This window comes from Lycium ferocissimum, chromosome 6, assembly GCF_029784015.1.
Source record: "Lycium ferocissimum isolate CSIRO_LF1 chromosome 6, AGI_CSIRO_Lferr_CH_V1, whole genome shotgun sequence".
Lineage (NCBI taxonomy): Eukaryota > Viridiplantae > Streptophyta > Magnoliopsida > Solanales > Solanaceae > Lycium > Lycium ferocissimum.
Genome location: NC_081347.1, coordinates 13,392,483 through 13,408,513, shown reverse-complemented (window position 1 = coordinate 13,408,513; position 16,031 = coordinate 13,392,483). Strand labels below are relative to the sequence as shown.

Here is a 16,031-nt window from a genome sequence, read left to right as displayed (position 1 = left end):
GGTAGATTGTCAAATTCTCGTACGACTTAATGGGTGTTTGCCACATTTATGACTGTTTACTTACATTAGACTTCCGCTGATCTAATTTCATAATTGTGATCCTGATATATGTAGTTACTTATAACTTTGTTTAATTTAATAAGGAAAGATTATTAAAAAGGAACTTGATATTACATTTATTTTATAAACTGTTGGAGGCGAATATTGAACCTGGCGGGTTCAAGTGTTATTATTGTGTTGTTTAGGTTCTTCTGATATTGTTCATGATGTCGGATGCCGGTCACGTCTAGGGTGGGTTTTGGGGCGCGACAGTTCATTAGATTCATTAATTTGATTCAAATCCCAAAATTTTCAATTTTGGAGTTTTAGACTAAACCAGTGAACTTTTATAGTTTGATCTAATCTTTGAAGGCTAAATCATGTGTACGTTCACATATTTAACTTCAAAATAGTAGCAGGGGCCTTATATTAATAGTAAATGTTGATTTAGAGTGAAATCACCCTCAAATCCGAGCTCTGATAATTCAAAAGTGTTGAAAATGAGAAAAATTCCTAGTATTCATACTCAGGGTTGATTTTTCAAATGGTCACTCAACTAATAGTTATGATCTCATAAAAATCACATTTCTTCTTGATTTTCTTCAGCAAAGAAAATGATTTTCTAAGGTAATAACTGTTAGTAGAGTGACTAGAAAAATGAACTCTTCATATTCATATACTTTTCAAGACTCTGATCACAAGATTACTCTATTATAGAGTTGGGCTAGACAACACCTTTATTGTAGGAGCGCTCCTGCTATCACAAAAAAAGTAATCGCCTTGACTTGGTCAACCTTGGCATGTGATCGCATATTCGTATGCGATCGCAACTTTGTTGGGTCATCCAAATCATGTGAGCGCGGCTCAAATCCTTACGATCACAGGTCATTAGTTTCTTTTGCTTTTCCACTTTGTTGATAAATTATTGCGGTCGAAGTCCTACGATTGTAGCTACACTAGATTTCTTTTACAGTAAAGTTTATTAATTAAGTCCATATTAGACCCATATACATAGTCCAAACCCCTCTAAACTCAATTTTAGCCATCCACACAAGTTACAAACAGTTATAACAACTTAATAACATATTCAAAATTGTTATAAATATTATTATAATATTGTGATGTCTATCTTTAGGAGGAATTTTAGGATTTGTGACTTTGGCACCAAGTCAATTATCTCCTATAAATACATAGGTTCTCTTCATTGTATTTCATCCCTTATAAGAAATAAGAACTCTCTTCTCTCTTGTTCTACATATATTCTTGCTTTAATTTATTGTTTCATAACACGTTATCAGCATGAGACTCTACCGTCTCAAGAAATTTTTGAAGGCTAAGGTACTATTTTTATTCTCTCTATTTTATGGCTAACCTTACAAAACTAGAGTTCGTTGCCCTTGATATTTTGGGCAAGAACTACCTATCATGGGTGCTAGATGCTGAAATCCATCTTGATGCTATGGGTCTTGGAGACACCATTATAGAAAATAATAAAGCATCCAACCAAGAAAATGACAAGGCTATGATATTCTTGCGTCATCATCTTGATGAGGACCTGAAAATTGAATATCTTACTATTAAAGATCCACTCGTTTTATGGAAAAACTTGAAAGAAAGGTATGACCACCTGAAGATGGTCTTCCTCCCAAAAGCACGACCCAAATGGATCAATCTAAGGCTACAAGATTTCAAATCAGTTATGAAGTATAACTCTGAGATATTCAGAATTACTTCTATATTGACACTATGTGGAGAAACGATTAGTGATTCGATCAGTGGAAAAGACGTTCTCCACTTTCATGCCTCGAATGTGCTCCTGCAAAGAATATCGAGAGAAAGGTTTCACAAAGTATTGCGATTTGATTGCTCATCTTCTTGTGGCTAAACAAAATAATGATTTGCTGATGAAAAATCACGAGAATCGACCTACTGGCGCTGCACCACTCCCTAAAGTGAATGAGGTGTATGCCAACTACTCCAGGTGTGAAAAAGGTCGTGGCCCCGGTCGTGGTCATGATAATAGTCATGGTCGTGATAATAGTCGTGGTCATGGTCACAATAATGGTCAAGGAAGAAATTATTTTCCTGGTGTTAATCACCCTTCAAAGAAAAATTACCACCAAAAGGGGAAAAAGAAGGATGAGAGGCATGAAGTGCCAGAAGCACGTGGCTCAGAAAATAAATGCTATCGATGTGGTGGAAGTAGACACTGGGCCCGTTCCTTTCGTACGGCGAAGCACTTGGTTGAGCTTTATCAGGCATCAATAAAAAGGAAAGAAAAAAATCCCAAAACTAATTTTATCTCTGAAAATCAAATTGACATCACACACTTGGATGTAGCAGATTTCTTTGAGCACCCCGAAGGAAGGATAAATCACTTGATTGGTGATGGATCTGTTATGAGAGATGATTGAATAGTTTGTTTTAATTTTTGCTAGTCATCGTTTTTAGTGAATAAAAGATCATGTAACAGTAGTTGTTTACATGAGTACTAGTCTTTCAATTAGTATTAATTAGTCTAGATCTAGTCCCATTGTTATTGTTAGTTATTAATAAAATTTTAATCTGTTTGTCTTGATTAAATAATGGTTTAATATTGAAGTTAGTTTGCTTATTAACAAGGCAGAGGACATTTATTTTTGTTGCCAAGAGACCATTTGAATTATTACGTGTAAACCTCTTCTATGTATTTTGTACAGACCATGTCTAAGGTTAATATTCTAACACCCAGCAAATGCCGTTGGCAATTAAAGAAATCACATATATGTTGTTTCATGTTATTCTTTCCCATTGTTGGTGGTACTAATATTGAATAGGTCATTGTTACACCTATTTTAAGAGTAAACAACAAAGGAAAATAATCTAATGTGTAAAGAAAAGGAAAAGAAAAGAATCTCTTGTGATTCAAGAATGCTGCATATGTAAATTTTATATATCCTATTTGCTTTACAATTGTAAGACTTTATTTTTCCTAATTAAAGGAGATATGAGTAAGTACTATATATGGTGTGTATGTGTTCCATTGACTCTCATTCATGATTAATTTTCAAGTGTACGTACATTGATACAACAGACTTTTGGCTATTTGCACGTTAATTATGATTGCCATGTTAATTATGATTTCCGCTATTATCTGCTCCCTGTACATTATTTGGACTATTCTTATTCACATTATAGATGGTTAAGCTTTACAAGCAGGTACTTTGGCACGAGCTACTTTACTAATATTTAGTGTATATTTATTCTACTTGTATATGTGATTTGAAGATATGGATAATTCTCAAAGCAAGTTTGGATTAAAATCCAATTATGAAGACATTTGTTTGATTGATTATGCTACTACACACACGATATTCAAAGACAAAAAATATTTTTCTCATTTACTTATGGGTAAGGCAAATGTTAATACCATTTTTGGTAGTACTAGTTTGATTGAAGGCTCTGGAAGAGCCACTATAATTTTTCCTAAGGGAACAAAACTCATTATAAGCGATGCCATGTTCTCTCCTAAGTCCCGAAGGAACTTATTAAGTTTTAAAGATATCCGTCAAAATGGATACCATATTAAAATAATTGATGAGATGAATCTTGAATATATTGGTATCACCAAGGATATCTTTGGCGAGAAAGTTGTTATAGAAAAGTTCCCTGCCTTGTCTTCTGGCTTATATTGGACAAAAATTGGTGTAATTGAGGCATTAAGTAAATAAACAGAAAGTTTACTGACTCCAATACGTTTGTACTTTGGCATGATCGATTGGGACACCCTGGATCTATAATGATGAGACGAATTATAGAAAATTCAAATGGGCATCCATTAAAGAACCTGAAGATTCTTTTAAACAATGAATTTTCTTGCCCTTCTTGTTGTCAAGGCAAGTTAATTATTAGGCCGTTACCTACAAAGGTTGAGTTTGAATCCCCTAAATTTTCGAAACGTATACATGGGGATATTTGTGGACCAATTCACCCCCCTAGTGGGTCATTTAGCTATTTTATGGTCGTAATAGATGGTTCTTCTAGATGGTCTCATGTGTGCCTACTGTCATCTCGCAACCAGGCCTTTGCGAAATTATTGGCATAAATAATTCGATTACGGGCACAATTTCCTGATATTCCGATAAAGTCTATTCGCCTTGATAATGCTGCAGAGTTTTCATCCCAAACATTTAATGATTATTTTTTATCAATTGGGATAAGAGTTGAACATCTTGTAGCTCATGTTCATACTCAAAATGGCCTTGCAGAGTCATTAATTAAACGTCTGCAGTTGATTGCAAGACCATTACTCATGAAAACAAGGTTGCCCATGGCTGTTTGGGGTCACGCTATTTTGCATGCAGCAACACTTGTTCGTCTCAGACCGACAAACTATCATAAATTTTCTCCGTTGCAATTGGTTTTGGGGCAAGAACCTAGTATATCCCATCTAAGAATTTTTGGATGTGTCGTATATGTGCCTATAGCACCACCACATGGCACCAAGATGGATCCTCAAAGAAGATTAGGAATATATGTTGGGTTTGAATCGCCCTCCATTATTCGCTACCTTGAACCATTAACTGGAGATTTGTTCAACTTTATAGATTTACGCATTGTCGATTTGATGAGACAATTTTCCCAAAATTAAGGGAGAGAATAATGAAATAAAAAGGAAATTTTGTGGAATAATTCATCATTGTCTCATCCTGATCCACGTGCTTCTATTTGTGAGCAAGAGGTCCAAAAGATTATTCACTTGCGTAAAAATAGCAAATCAAATGCCAAACGCATTTACAAATTTGAAAAGGATTACCAAATCACATATCCCTGCAGAGAATGTCCCAATTCGGATTGTTGTCCCTGTAGGACCATCTACTAGTGTCATAGCAAATGAGTCCAAAGCACGCCAGAAGCGTGGTAGACCATTGGGTTCTAAGGATCGAAATCCTAGAAAAAGAAAAATAAATGGTCAAGATGACACTACGAAAGAACCTCACAAAGAAATTCAAGATTTGAACAATACTGATATTCTTGAAGGAATCAATGAGCCTGAGACTCAAGAAAATGAGGAAATATCAATAAATGTTGGGACTAATTTGAATCGATTGGAAATAAATGTGGATTATGTCTTTGCCTATAATGTTGCAACAAGAATTATGCAAGATAGTGAGGATCTTGAACCCAACTCGTTAAAGAATGCCAAGAAAGATGTGATTGGCCAAAGTGGCAAGAGGCAATTCAATCAGAGTTAAACTCGCTTACCAAACGGGAAGTTTTTGGACCTGTAGTACAAACACCTAATGGCATTAAACCTGTTGGTTACAAATGGGTTTTTGTGCTAAAAAGAAATGAGAAAAATGAGATACAAAGATATAAGGCACGTCTTGTTGCACAAGGATTTTCACAAAGGCCTGGTGTTGATTATGAAGAGACATACTCCCCTGTTATGGATGCAATAACGTTACGTTATCTCATTAGTTTCGCTATCCATGAGAGACTTGAGATGCATTTGATGGATGTGGTTACAGCCTATCTATATGGATCACTTGAAAATGAAATATACATGAAAATCCCTGAAGGATTTAAGATGCATGAAACATGTAGTTCAAAGTCTCGGGAAATGTATTCAATCAAATTACAAAGATCATTGTATGGTTTGAAGCACTCCGGGCGCATGTGGTATAACCGCCTTAGTGAATATTTGTTGAAGGAAGGCTATACAAATGATGCAATTTGCCCATGTGTTTTTATAAAGAAAGTAATATCGGAATTTGGTGTACTTCCCATATATATTGACGACATAAACCTTATTGGAACTCCTGCAGAGCTCAAAAAGGCAATTGATTATTTAAAGAAGGAATTTGAGATGAAAGATCTTGGAAAGACAAAATTATGCCTTGGTTTGCAAATTGAACATTTGACAAATGGCATTTTTGTCCATCAATCTGCCTATACAGAGAAAGTGTTGAAACAGTTTTATATAGATGAAGCACATCCATTAAGTACTCCGATGGTTGTTCGATCACTTGATGCGAATAAAGATCCGTTCCGACCTCAAGAAAAGAATGAGGAAATTCTTGGTCCTGAAGTACCATATCTCAGTGCAATTGGTGCACTAATGTATCTTGCCAATACCACAAGGCCTAACATAGCATTTTCAGTTAATGTGTTAGCAAGATATAGTTGTGCTCGTACAAGAAGACACTGGAACGGAATTAAACACATATTGAGGTATCTAAAGGGAACTATCGATTTGAGCTTATTTTATTCTAGCAATTGCAGTCCCGATCTTGTTGGTTGTGCCGATGCAAGGTTTATCTGACCCACACAAAGCTAGATCTCAAACAGGCTATGTATTTATTTGTGGGGGTGCTGCCATATCTTAGCGATCTACAAAGCAGTCTATTGTGGCTATCTCATCAAATCAAGCTGAGCTAATAGCTATTCAAGAAGCGAGCCGTGAAGTTGTGTGGCTGAAGTCAATGATACATCTCATTCGAGAAAAGTGTGGTTTGAAATGTGATAAAATACCCACAATCTTATATGAAGATAATGCAGCATGCATTGCCCAATTAAAGGGAGGATTCATAAAAGGAGATAGGACAAAGCACATTTTACCAAAGTTGTTCTTCACACACGAGCTCCAAAAGAATGGTGATATCAACATGCAACATAATCGTTCAAGTGATAATATGGCCGATTTGTTCACCAAGTCTCTACCAACCGCAACTTTCGCGAAGATGGTGCACAAGATTGGAATGCGTAGACTCAAATATTTGGACTGAAGTTCTCATCAGGGGGAGTTAATACATGTTGTACTCTTTTTTTCATACAAGGTTTTGTCCGTTTTTAATGAGGCAACCAAAATGTATATTATTAGAAATATGTACTCTTTTTCCTTCACTAGAATTTTTCCCACTGGGTTTTTTCTAGTAAGGTTTTAATGAGGCATATTATTTATCGAAATAGATATCAAGGGGGAGTGTTATAAATATTATTATAATATTGTGATGTCTATCTTTAGGAGGAATTTTAGGATTTGTGACTTTGGCACCAAGTCAATTCTCTCCTATAAATAAAGAGGTTCTCTTCATTGTATTTCATCCCTTATAAGAAATGAGAAATCTCTTTTCTCTTGTTATACATATATTCTTGCTTTAGTTTATTGTTTCATAACAAAAAATAGCATTTAAAATATAAAAGTTAGAATGTGGGTCTAAGCCTGTTAAACGGTTCCGGTTAAACCGGGTTAACCGGTAACCGGAACCGGTTTAACCGATACCGGAACCGGCCCCGGTATACCGGTTTAGCGGTTGCGAAAATCATGGTATACTGGGCCCGTTACGGTTTTTATTTTAATGAACCTGTAACCGGTTAAACCGAACCGGTCGGTTAACGGTCAAAATTTAAATTAAAAAATTAAAACAGGGGCAGATCTGACCGTTATTGGGCCATTGCCCAGCAGTCCAATTTATTTTTGGCCATTGGCAACGTCCTAAAAACCCATTTTTGGCCCCCCTCCCCCCTAACCCCCCAAACTTTTATTTTTAACACTTTAACCCCTTTCCCACTCCTATATAAATCCCTCTCCATTTTATTTTCATCCATACCAATTTTCTCTTCTCAAATCTCAAATTCTTAATTATTAGCTATTTTATATTTTGCAACTATACAAAAACAAAGTGTTGGTGGAGTTGGTGGATTTGCAAGTCTAGCCGCAATTCAACATTTGTTTTGGCGGAATTTATTTCGGCAATTTGGTACCTTCATTCCAACTGTATTTTTAATTTTCGCAATTTATTTTCTTGCTATTTATTTTCTCGTGATTTATTTGCTTGCGATTTAATTATGTCTAAGAGAGTTAGAAGATGCAGTGGTAGTCGTGGGGCGGGGAGGGGGGGGGGGAGGAGAATTACGGAGGAAACATTTGTGCTGGAAACGGAAGCATATATGATAGGTTAAGTTGACATTATTCAAAATAATCCAATTTTAGAACATGAACTATTAGAACACCGATTTGGCCCAACCTATAATGAAATTGTTGTTGATGATGATGATGATGATGATGAAACACAATCACCGGAAAATCCGATAGGAGATAGTGATACACAACAAGCACAACAATCACAAACACAACAAAAAACGACAAAAATTCGTATGCCGATCTCTAAAGTTTGGAATTTTATGACTAGAGATAGGGAAAATAATCATATGTAATATATGTAAAAAATCATTTCAATTCAAGTGTAAGAACAGTAAGCCTGGGGGAACGGGTTCACTAAGGACTCATTTATTGAATACACATCCGGACGTTTAGGTAGAGGGAACGGGCTCCGTAGGGGGTACTCAACAAACAATAGAGCTACATACCGGAAAATCTTTTGGTTACAACAAAAAGAAAGACGGTAGAGAGATAGCTAAAATGGTAGCTTATGATTGTTTACCATTTTCCTTTCCTTCGGGGCCGGATTTTGTTACTTATATTCAACGTAGTTATAATCCGATGTTTGAGGGTATTCCTAGAAGTACTTGTAGAGCGGATATTATTGATTTATATAAAAAAGTATAGATTTTATTTGCGTCATGCACTTAATTCTTTAAATTGTAATGCTTCCCTAACCGCCGATATTGGTCTTAGTCTTAATAAGTTAGAATTTTTGCTATTACATGTCATTGAATAGATGATAATTGGGTCATGCAAAAAAGAATTATAGCTTATTTATATGATGATGGTAAGGGTCGTCATGACGGTAAATTTTTAGCAGATGGAATGACAACTATTGTGAAATTTTTTAACATTTACAAAAAAATATTTTGTATTGCTTTAGATAATGCTACTAACAACACAAGAGTGGTTGGCCTTATAAAAAGGGAATTAAAACCTCCACTAGCGGATATTTTTCATGTAAGATATAGTTGTCACATTTTAAACTTGATTGTTATAGATGGTCTTTCCTTACTTGATGATTCTATTCAAAAGGTTAGAGATGCGGTTGCTTTTCTTTTTTATAATTCAAGTAAGACTAAAATGAGAGATTTTAGAAATCAATGTGAGAGTCTTGGTCTTAGACCTAGGAAAATTTAAGTTGAAGTTGATACTAGGTGGAACTGCACTTACATTATGGTACAACAAGCATATGAATATAGGATTGCCATACAAAATATTCACAACAATCACAATAAAGAGGTTTCGGAGTGGTTATATGATTGCGATTGGGAAGATGTTTTGGAATCTAAAGAACATTTAAAACATTTTTACAATGCTGTTCTTGTTTTTTCTAGACAATTTTATCCCGCAGTTACCGAAATTTTAGCATACTTGACCGAAATAGCTAGAGTTTTATTTAAGTATAAGGAAAAACTGGGTTACCAAGTGGCTGTTCATTCTATGAGGAAAAAATTTAAGAAGTATTATTTTCCCATACCAACTTTATTCATATTGGGTTCTGTTTTAAATCCTTGTCTTAAAATTTCTTTTACCTCTCAATTGGTTAAACAAATTTATGAATTTTTAGAAATTACCCCCGAGGAACCATCACAATTTGAGGCCCAGAGAACCATAGATATTGAGCTTAGAAATGTTTTTGAATATTATTCTAATTTGGAAGAAAGTGGTACTCCCAAACCTCCACCACCTAGTACTTCCACTTCTCAAAATGAAGGAAAAGGCATATCGAGTTTAGGTGTTTTTTGGAGAATGTCTTCTTCTACTACTCAAACTACTGCAAACTTTGATGAACTTAACTTTTATTTGAAGCAGCCATTGGTGATAATGACCATGCCCGAAGTGGACGTCTTAGGATGGTGGAAGAAATACAAGGCATATTATCCGGTACTTGCAAGAATGGCTGGGATATACTTAACGTTCAAATATCAATCGTGGCCTCGGAAAGTGAATTTAGCCAAGGAAGACAACAAATTGGAGATCATAGACACTCCTTGTCCAGATTTAGCTTGAAAGTACTAGTTTGCATTCGCGATTGGATTCGATCGGTGTGGCCCAACCAAAGGCTAGAGGCGAGGCAAGGCGAAGAGGAAGAGATTGAATTTTTAATAGCAAGTGAAGGGGACCAAAATTGACAACATGGAAGATATCCCAATTGAAGAATATAATATAGAAGAACTTAGTGAAATGGTGCTTACAATATAATTTTATTCTTGTACAACTCATGTATTATTTGCAAGTTAAAAAAAATTATAACTTGCAAATAAATGTTATCCATTAATGAATAAAAATTATGGCTCATTGAGCTTTCTTCTATTTAATTGTGTTCATATTCTTATGGCTCATTGAGCTTTCTTCTATTTACTTGTGTTCATATTCTTACTTATATTAAGTTAAGAAAACACCTACAATATACTTAGAATATACTTATAATATACATATACTTAAATTAAAAAATAGAAAGTTATAACTATATATATTTATAAATATACAATCTTGAATTTTATAATACTCATGAGCTATTAGTAAATATAAAATTTAAGTAATACATATAACTTAAATATATATATACCTACAATATACTTAGAACATACTTATAATATACATATACTTAAGTTATAAAATAGAAAGTTATATACTTAGAAAAAAACAATCATGAATTTTATAATACTCATAAGTTGTTACTTGTTAGTAAATATAAACTTAAATAATACATATAACTTAAACATATATATACACACACACACACACATAAGTTATATATATACAAACATAACATAACATATATAAATATACAAACATAACTTAAGTAGTACATATATCCATCTATATTATTATAAAAGCATGAATATAAATGTTGGTTGACCAAAATATCCTTAAAATATTGAACGACTTTTATACCCTTTTAGCTTAATTCTACCACATTTTCAATGGCTATTTTGGTAAATTAAAAAAAAATATCACCGATTGAAAATAGAGTCCTAAACAAATACTACTTTTGAAATGATTAAGAATTGGACACTCTAGCATACAGGGTAACATATTCGTCTAAGTCCTCATTAATTGTTGTTGTTATAGACAATCTTTTGTTTGTCTATATACATACAAGAAGGCATGTGATTTAAGGATTGAACCAAACGAGGTTTGGAGTAAAAATTTTTTACATACTTCTTATTATTTCATGAACCTCTCATTAAACAGAACTCTCATTAAAAAAGAGTTCTGGTGTGTGTTTCAATATGAATCTACATGTACACAAAAATCTTAATTACAGAGATCATCTATATATGAAGGAAAATAGTTGGGAGAATACATGAGTTGTGATTTTTTGCAAAAGAACAATAAATGTGTGTCAACTCAAGAAAGCTAATCTCTATTTCAGTGGCATGCACATTAAAAAAAATGAATGATATTTTCATTGTCATAATATTAACATTAATTTTCTCTGTCTTTGTTCCTAACTTGCAATAAGCTAGGAATTCACATCATATAAGGAACCGAAGATATACAAATTTTGATAAAGATGAAAGTATTTACTTGTATGATTTTAGTTAGTAGATGTATTTTTAAGGTATATGACCATTTTACATTCTTATCTTTGATATTGATTTTAAATAAGTTCAAAGACTCCAAACTGGTTTCAAGTTCTCTCCTACTCCATCACAAAATTGGTAGACTAACTCCTTTCATATCCAACTTATGTAGAATTATGATAATTTTGACAATCTGTATAATTATCAATGTTTTAAAATTAAACGTAAAAATTCAGTCTTTTACTCAAAAGACATTGAGTAAATAATCATATTTAGAGCCAATTATGAGACTAGGTCCTCAAGAGGTTGTATTGAGTTGAGATGCAAGTGCAAAAACCAGCTATCCTTTTAAAATTATATAACAACCATTTGATTTAGCAGTCAAGCAATTAATAATTCTATGTAACATTATTAATTAACAAACTTACGAATGTTACAGCACCAACCCCGTCAAAAAACAAAAAGCACTAGCTAATTAAATTGGAATTGGAAGTGAATAAGCCTCAAGTTTTGAGGAATAAATTTTATAACCAACCACATTCAAGTAATTTCTTAGCTAACGAACTATTGTATATTACAATACTAGAAATTTCAAATGCCTTGAATTTTAAATTGATAACTAGCCGCGGATGATTAATGAATCTCAGTTTAGTTCATTTATGAATAAAGAAATTGATCCAATTGAACACCAGATACAGTGAGCAAATCTTTACTTACATTGATTCACTACACTTTTTAATACTCCTAATACGTTTTAATTATCAGCCATGCCACAGGCCCAAAATATGATGAATTTGTCTTATGGTAATTTAGTTTTTTCATGTATATATGTTGGTTTAGTTGTTTTATCTTTTTATACATTTGCAAGTCTAGAGGTTGCTCAACTATTGCAGCTTCTCATTTCACGGGATTAAGACCTTAAGTATGAAAGATATCAAAATCATATTATATATAACTTATTATGTTGTTTTCGGTATTCACTTGTGTTGGATGGAGGAAACTTATGTTGGTTATGACTGAAGTCTTGGATTCACCCCAACCGGAGTTGAAAGTATGTGTTGTTAATGTTCATGCCTATTGTCTTCTAGAATTTTATGTTATTACTATTTTTTTTTTTTTTAAATCATCAAATTGTGATGTTCATTTCTTAATATATATTAAGCAGCAAATACCTTGTAGAGATACGTAATAAAGGAGAAGAAAGTAAAGTTAGTGATATGCGCATACGTGAATTGTCACGTCAATACTTTTTTCAAGATAATATGCATAATCTTCATCTCCAATTATATGAATAGAAACTATAATAATTATAAGAACACTTATATATGGTTATTTTTACCGATAGGACATGACAAGACATATGGCTTACTAGAAAATGTTTCATAAAAATAACTCGCCGGCTGCTGTTAAATCACAATGCTTGCGTTCACAATTATTCACGTGATAACTTTTTTAGCAATTTTTTTTATATTTTCATGTTAAAGCTTTGGGGTATGTTCCTAACAAACTGCATTTGCAAGGATTTTGAGGACCAACACTTCCTATAATTGAATTGTTGGTCATATGCATATTCCCTTTAGGTTACAACCTAATTAAACGTTCTAATGCTTTAACAATGTATTTTGATTGAGAAAACTTATCTTTTATTAATGTTATTACAACAATTGCGTTTATACAATAATTTTTCTTTTATGCAATTGCACAATATAACTGATAGGGGATAATGTGTGAGGCACGTTCATAGAGACTAGTGTGTGTATATATAAGGTATAAGGCACTATTATTCCCCCCCCCCCCCCTATATATATATATATATACCTTATAAGGCACTATTATTCCCCCCCCCCCCCCTATATATATATATATATATATATATATATACTTAAGTATATTTATATATGTTATGTTGTGTTACTATATATATATATATATATATATATATATATATATATATATAAGGCACTATTATCCCCCCCCCCCCCAACCCCACAAAAAAAACTTGTACCAAAGTTGCTAGGACACACCTTTCCTTTCACGGGGTCCTATTACCCCCAAACTATTTTTGCCCGTAATTATTTGCACCTTTTGTGCTGACCTGTACTAGAGTCCCGGTTATATTACAATCTGTGTTATACACGCGCTCTGGGCCCCAAGACAATTCACTTTCCTTTTAATTTTTATTACATTGTTCATTTCGACCAAAAGAAATCCCAAAATTAGCCGAACCTCTTCGATCCTTCAACAAGATTTCCCCGAATCCTTAATTCCTCTTAATTCTCTTGCAATTCATCATTAATAGAGTGAAAAGAAATATGTAGATTATTAAGTTCTTCATTCGAACGTTTCTATTTCAGTCCAGCTCAAAAAGGTATAGTTTAGGTTTTTTTTATTTTTTATTTATTTCTTTGGTGTTACAACTTGTGGATTCAAGTTCAGTTGGAAGGATAAGATTACATTTCGACCAAAAATTAGTCCTTTACTACATTTAATTGGGTTTGTGTTAGTCTACGGTTTTAGGGGTTTTTAGGTTTGCGATTTTGTTAAATCAAATAAAATAGTATTTTTCTTGAATTGCTGCTAAAATGTTAGATTTCCCACTTGATTTGCATGTCTACACTGCTTTTTTCCTTTAGTAAGTTTTTCTCATTTTTGTCGATTACTTAGTTTGTTGAGAATTATGATGAAATTTTGTTGTTGTTTGTGCTTGTTTGCATTTAGGTATGAGTGGGTTTACATTTATCACTGTAAGATTGTATCATGGTGGGAACTTAGTGTATGAGGATGAAGCAAGATAGGGTGGGGTAATGAGTGAATTTACTAATGTTGATGTTGATACACTTTCTTATTTTGAGCTGAAGGCTTATATTACAGACCTAGGGTACAACTCATGTTGCAACTTTAGTATTAGGCGACCTAACAGTGGCATTTTAGGAAATATTGACAATGATAGGGTTCTTTCAGGAATTGGGAGGACTTTGCAAAGTGGGCAGATTTTGGAAGTATATGTGCACATGGATGAGGAGGAATCTGATTCTTCTCTTTATAAAGGGGTAGGGACCATTCAAGGAAGTGCTAGTCAAAACATTGAAGTTGGCGAGGTATCTTTAAATTCCCCAGCTTCAACCCTAAAATACTGCCCCAAAAAATGCCCTAGATATTTCTCCTCCATTAGAAATAGTACCTCCAAACACTCAAGATCCAATAGATCTAGCTGTTGCACCATCAGATTCTGAAAACAGTGAACTTTCAGTAAAGGGATCTGATGAATCAACTGATGATAGTCCTGATTTTGAAAATGGTGACTTGACTAGTGTAACACCTTATAAAATCCGTACTAAACCATACTCATGACTCAGGAGATTAGAAACCCAAGAAGGAGAGTGTTGGAATCGAAAATATGTCTCAGCTCAGAAAACCCAGTGTTACGCTCCAAGGAACGACTGCAAAGGGTGTTACGGACCGTCATTCATATCGTAATAGGTATGCTTGAAAAATCATCGTCTCGTTACTTTTGGACCAAAGGATGGTTCATCGTTACGGACCGTAACACGTGTTACGGCCCGAAACGTGTCGCCGTAACCCAACCTCCAAAACTTAAAAGCTCACTGGAATTTTGATGCACGTTACGGTCCAGTGTTACGGACCGTAACATGTGTTACGGACCATAACACGGTCCGTAGCGGTACTGCGACTGAGACTATTAAAAGACGGGAACTTTAGTTTTATTTCATAAGTCTCATTCCTCTCAAGTCCTAACACGAAAACTCTCTCGCCTCAACTTCTCCAAGTATCAAGGTAAGCCCCTTAAGACCATCCTAAGTGAATTCCATCAATTTTCCATGAATTCTAAGTAGCAATTTCATGTTCTTAACCTAGGGTTTTCAAGAAAACCCAAATAAGAGGGATTCAGACTAGGCTTTGGGATTCCTATTCAAAGTTCAGATTTTTAACACAAGTTTAGAGCATTACCAGGTATGTAGAGTTTCTATCGACTTGTGAGAACATCATTGTTCTTCCCCGTGCCCTTCTTCTATACACTACGAAGTTATATGAAAGGGTTTTGACCATGATTATGATAACCCTAGGCTCATGTCCCACGATTATAATATGTGTGAAATTGTTAGTAATTCTTCATTGTGTTCTTGATATTTCATTATGATTATTGAGAATCTGTATGTAATTCATGAAAACCCATATCTCGTATTCCATGGGTTCTTGCATGCATGTTTTTTTTTAAAAAAAATATGCTTATTTCACGAATATCCTACATGTCTACAAGTTTTCATGCAACTGTATTATATAATTATCTTCATGCTATGATTCAAGATACATACCTGCAAAATACAAGTTATTCCATGAAATCATGTTTACAAGTTATTTCGTGAAATCATGATTATAAGTTATTTCACGAAAATTACGGGCTTCTTAGCCAGCTATATCATGTTCATGTTTTTGGGAGTTGCACGAGTTACCGAGAAGGCTCAGATAGTCTAAAACTCTGTAGCCACCGTAGGACAAGGATCGCTCCGCCC

The 16,031-nt window shown here is 34.0% G+C and overlaps 1 protein-coding gene across 1 annotated transcript; it reads left to right on the top strand.

Moving 5' to 3' along the window:
* The first annotated feature begins 1,402 nt into the window (after positions 1–1,402).
* Positions 1,403–2,453, top strand: LOC132061129 (uncharacterized). Its single transcript, XM_059453995.1, has 2 exons — positions 1,403–1,675; positions 1,794–2,453. Exons 1-2 carry the CDS (start codon positions 1,403–1,405, stop codon positions 2,451–2,453), a joined length of 933 nt encoding a protein of 310 aa, XP_059309978.1.
* The last annotated feature ends 13,578 nt before the right edge of the window (positions 2,454–16,031 follow it).

Excerpts from the sequence above, each read along its gene's own strand:
- LOC132061129 (XM_059453995.1), top strand. The coding sequence starts at position 1,403 with ATGGCTAACCTTACAAAACTAGAGTTCGTTGCCCTTGATATTTTGGGC. Across the intron at positions 1,676-1,793 it reads GGTATGACCACCTGAAGATG|AAACGATTAGTGATTCGATC; the intron begins GTCTTCCTCCCA and ends CACTATGTGGAG.